The sequence below is a fragment of the Aplysia californica genome, unplaced genomic scaffold (genome assembly GCF_000002075.1).
Source record: "Aplysia californica isolate F4 #8 unplaced genomic scaffold, AplCal3.0 scaffold00235, whole genome shotgun sequence".
NCBI lineage: Eukaryota > Metazoa > Mollusca > Gastropoda > Aplysiida > Aplysiidae > Aplysia > Aplysia californica.
In genome coordinates, this window is record NW_004797505.1 from 369,614 (window position 1) to 371,325 (window position 1,712).

At 39.5% G+C, this 1,712-nt stretch overlaps 1 protein-coding gene across 1 annotated transcript in view; it reads right to left on the reverse strand.

Annotated features, from left to right (window-relative positions):
* LOC101850726 overlaps positions 1 to 1,712 on the reverse strand; it is a gene marked incomplete at its 3' end in the record, with an annotated part of 13,778 nt that overhangs the window by 2,126 nt on the left and 9,940 nt on the right. Inside the window, 1 exon segment of the mRNA XM_013083482.2 lies at positions 168 to 278. Within this exon segment, the coding sequence (XP_012938936.1) occupies positions 168 to 278 (111 nt within the window).

The window sequence follows — 1,712 nt, forward strand, 5'->3', positions numbered from 1 at the left end:
GGGGGGGGGCATACTGGGCAGCTGGATAGGCAGCTTAAAAGACAAGTAGGTTGATAAAATAGGTGGATGACTAGGTGGGGAAAATTCCAATATTTTGGGCTTAGTAAATAAACATCTGGTCGACAAAATAAATGATGGCAAGCTGCACACACACTCAAGGAACTAACCTCTTCATACTTGGTATACAATTTCTCCACATAGACTTTCCTCCCTTGGTGTCCCCTGAAGTGTCTCTGGATACACACGGCTGCTCCCGTCTCAGCGGACGTTAGGTCCACCTAAAAGTAAAATGCTGATCTCTAAACTAATCATAGGAAGGTCCGCACAAAAATTACTAACACTTTCCCAGCTGGATGATAGAAACATTGAAAGAAAGTTGGGGTAGATCGAAAAAAAAATACTTACACTGGAAAAACAATCGGACAAAAGGTGTGAAGCCTTCCAAGGTAGGGTTTTGCATGTGTTCACATTGGCTTTCCAAAATAAAGCATTTAAAAAGTAGTCTCTCTCAGTCTGTTTGTTTCTCCCTGTTTTCTGTGTTTCTCCCTCTCTCCCAGTAACACATACGTAATTAATAGACACACGCACACACACACACACACACACACACATAAAAACACACACACACATACACATACACATGCGCGCGCGCGTGTGCGCGCGCGCACACACGCACACTCACACACCCATACATACAGATACAAACATAAATTATTCCTAATTGAAATTTATTCAAAACCAAAAATAAACTTGCCTGGCTGGCACACAAAATCAAAAGTACTAATTGTACTATTGAAAATGACATAAAATGACCTGACAACACCGAATTCTACCCAAGAGGCAAAAGGGTGGTAGCCTACAACTTTGATATTTATAAAGTGCAAAAGGATCATTAGGGATATATTAACCATTTTCTATTTCATCACAGTGTCAAGTTGAACATCTATAGCTTTTTATGAATACAATATGCAGTGAAATCCGCTAAAACCAAACACAGTTACTCCGAAAGAGAACAAAATCCCTGATGTTTTTCTTCTTTGCTTTTAAAAGAAACCTATCAACTATAAGATCTAGCCGAAACGCTACTATTTCTGTAGGAAAAAAGAATAGTTATTTATACCTTCTATGTCTTCAAGAGCAACCATTGAGTAATGCAAATCATCAAGTTTTAGGCATTACATGTATATGTGTATTAACTATATGCAAGAGAGAGGCATTACCATTGTACTGTATGCCTACTTTTATGACACACATCAATAGGTCATCACACAGCAAATTGCCATTATTACTGTCTCTTCAAAGCTAGCCTATAGTTCATATATACATGATATTGTATGACCCTGTGACAGCGCATGAAGTGTTTCCTGACGTATTTGGCATTGGGTCCTCTCACATCTCTAGGCCCATCCTTGCGCAGAGCAGGTTACAGTTAAAGACTCAAGACTACAGTATTGTGTCTGGGGTGCAGTACAGTACACTTCAGCACTGTGCTGATCTACTCTTTCATCTGTTTTGTACTGTTCAACAGATTAAGCAAGCTGCAAATATCGAAGAGAGAGCATGTGTGCAACTTGCAGCTCAAATCACAGTAATTAATGGGTCAGATGGGAAAAGCTTTCATAAAGTGATGTACTTGTATGCTGCAAGGATGACATTCCCAACTCACTGCTGTTCATAAAAAATAATTGACGAAAAGGCGTAGATTTGGGGGG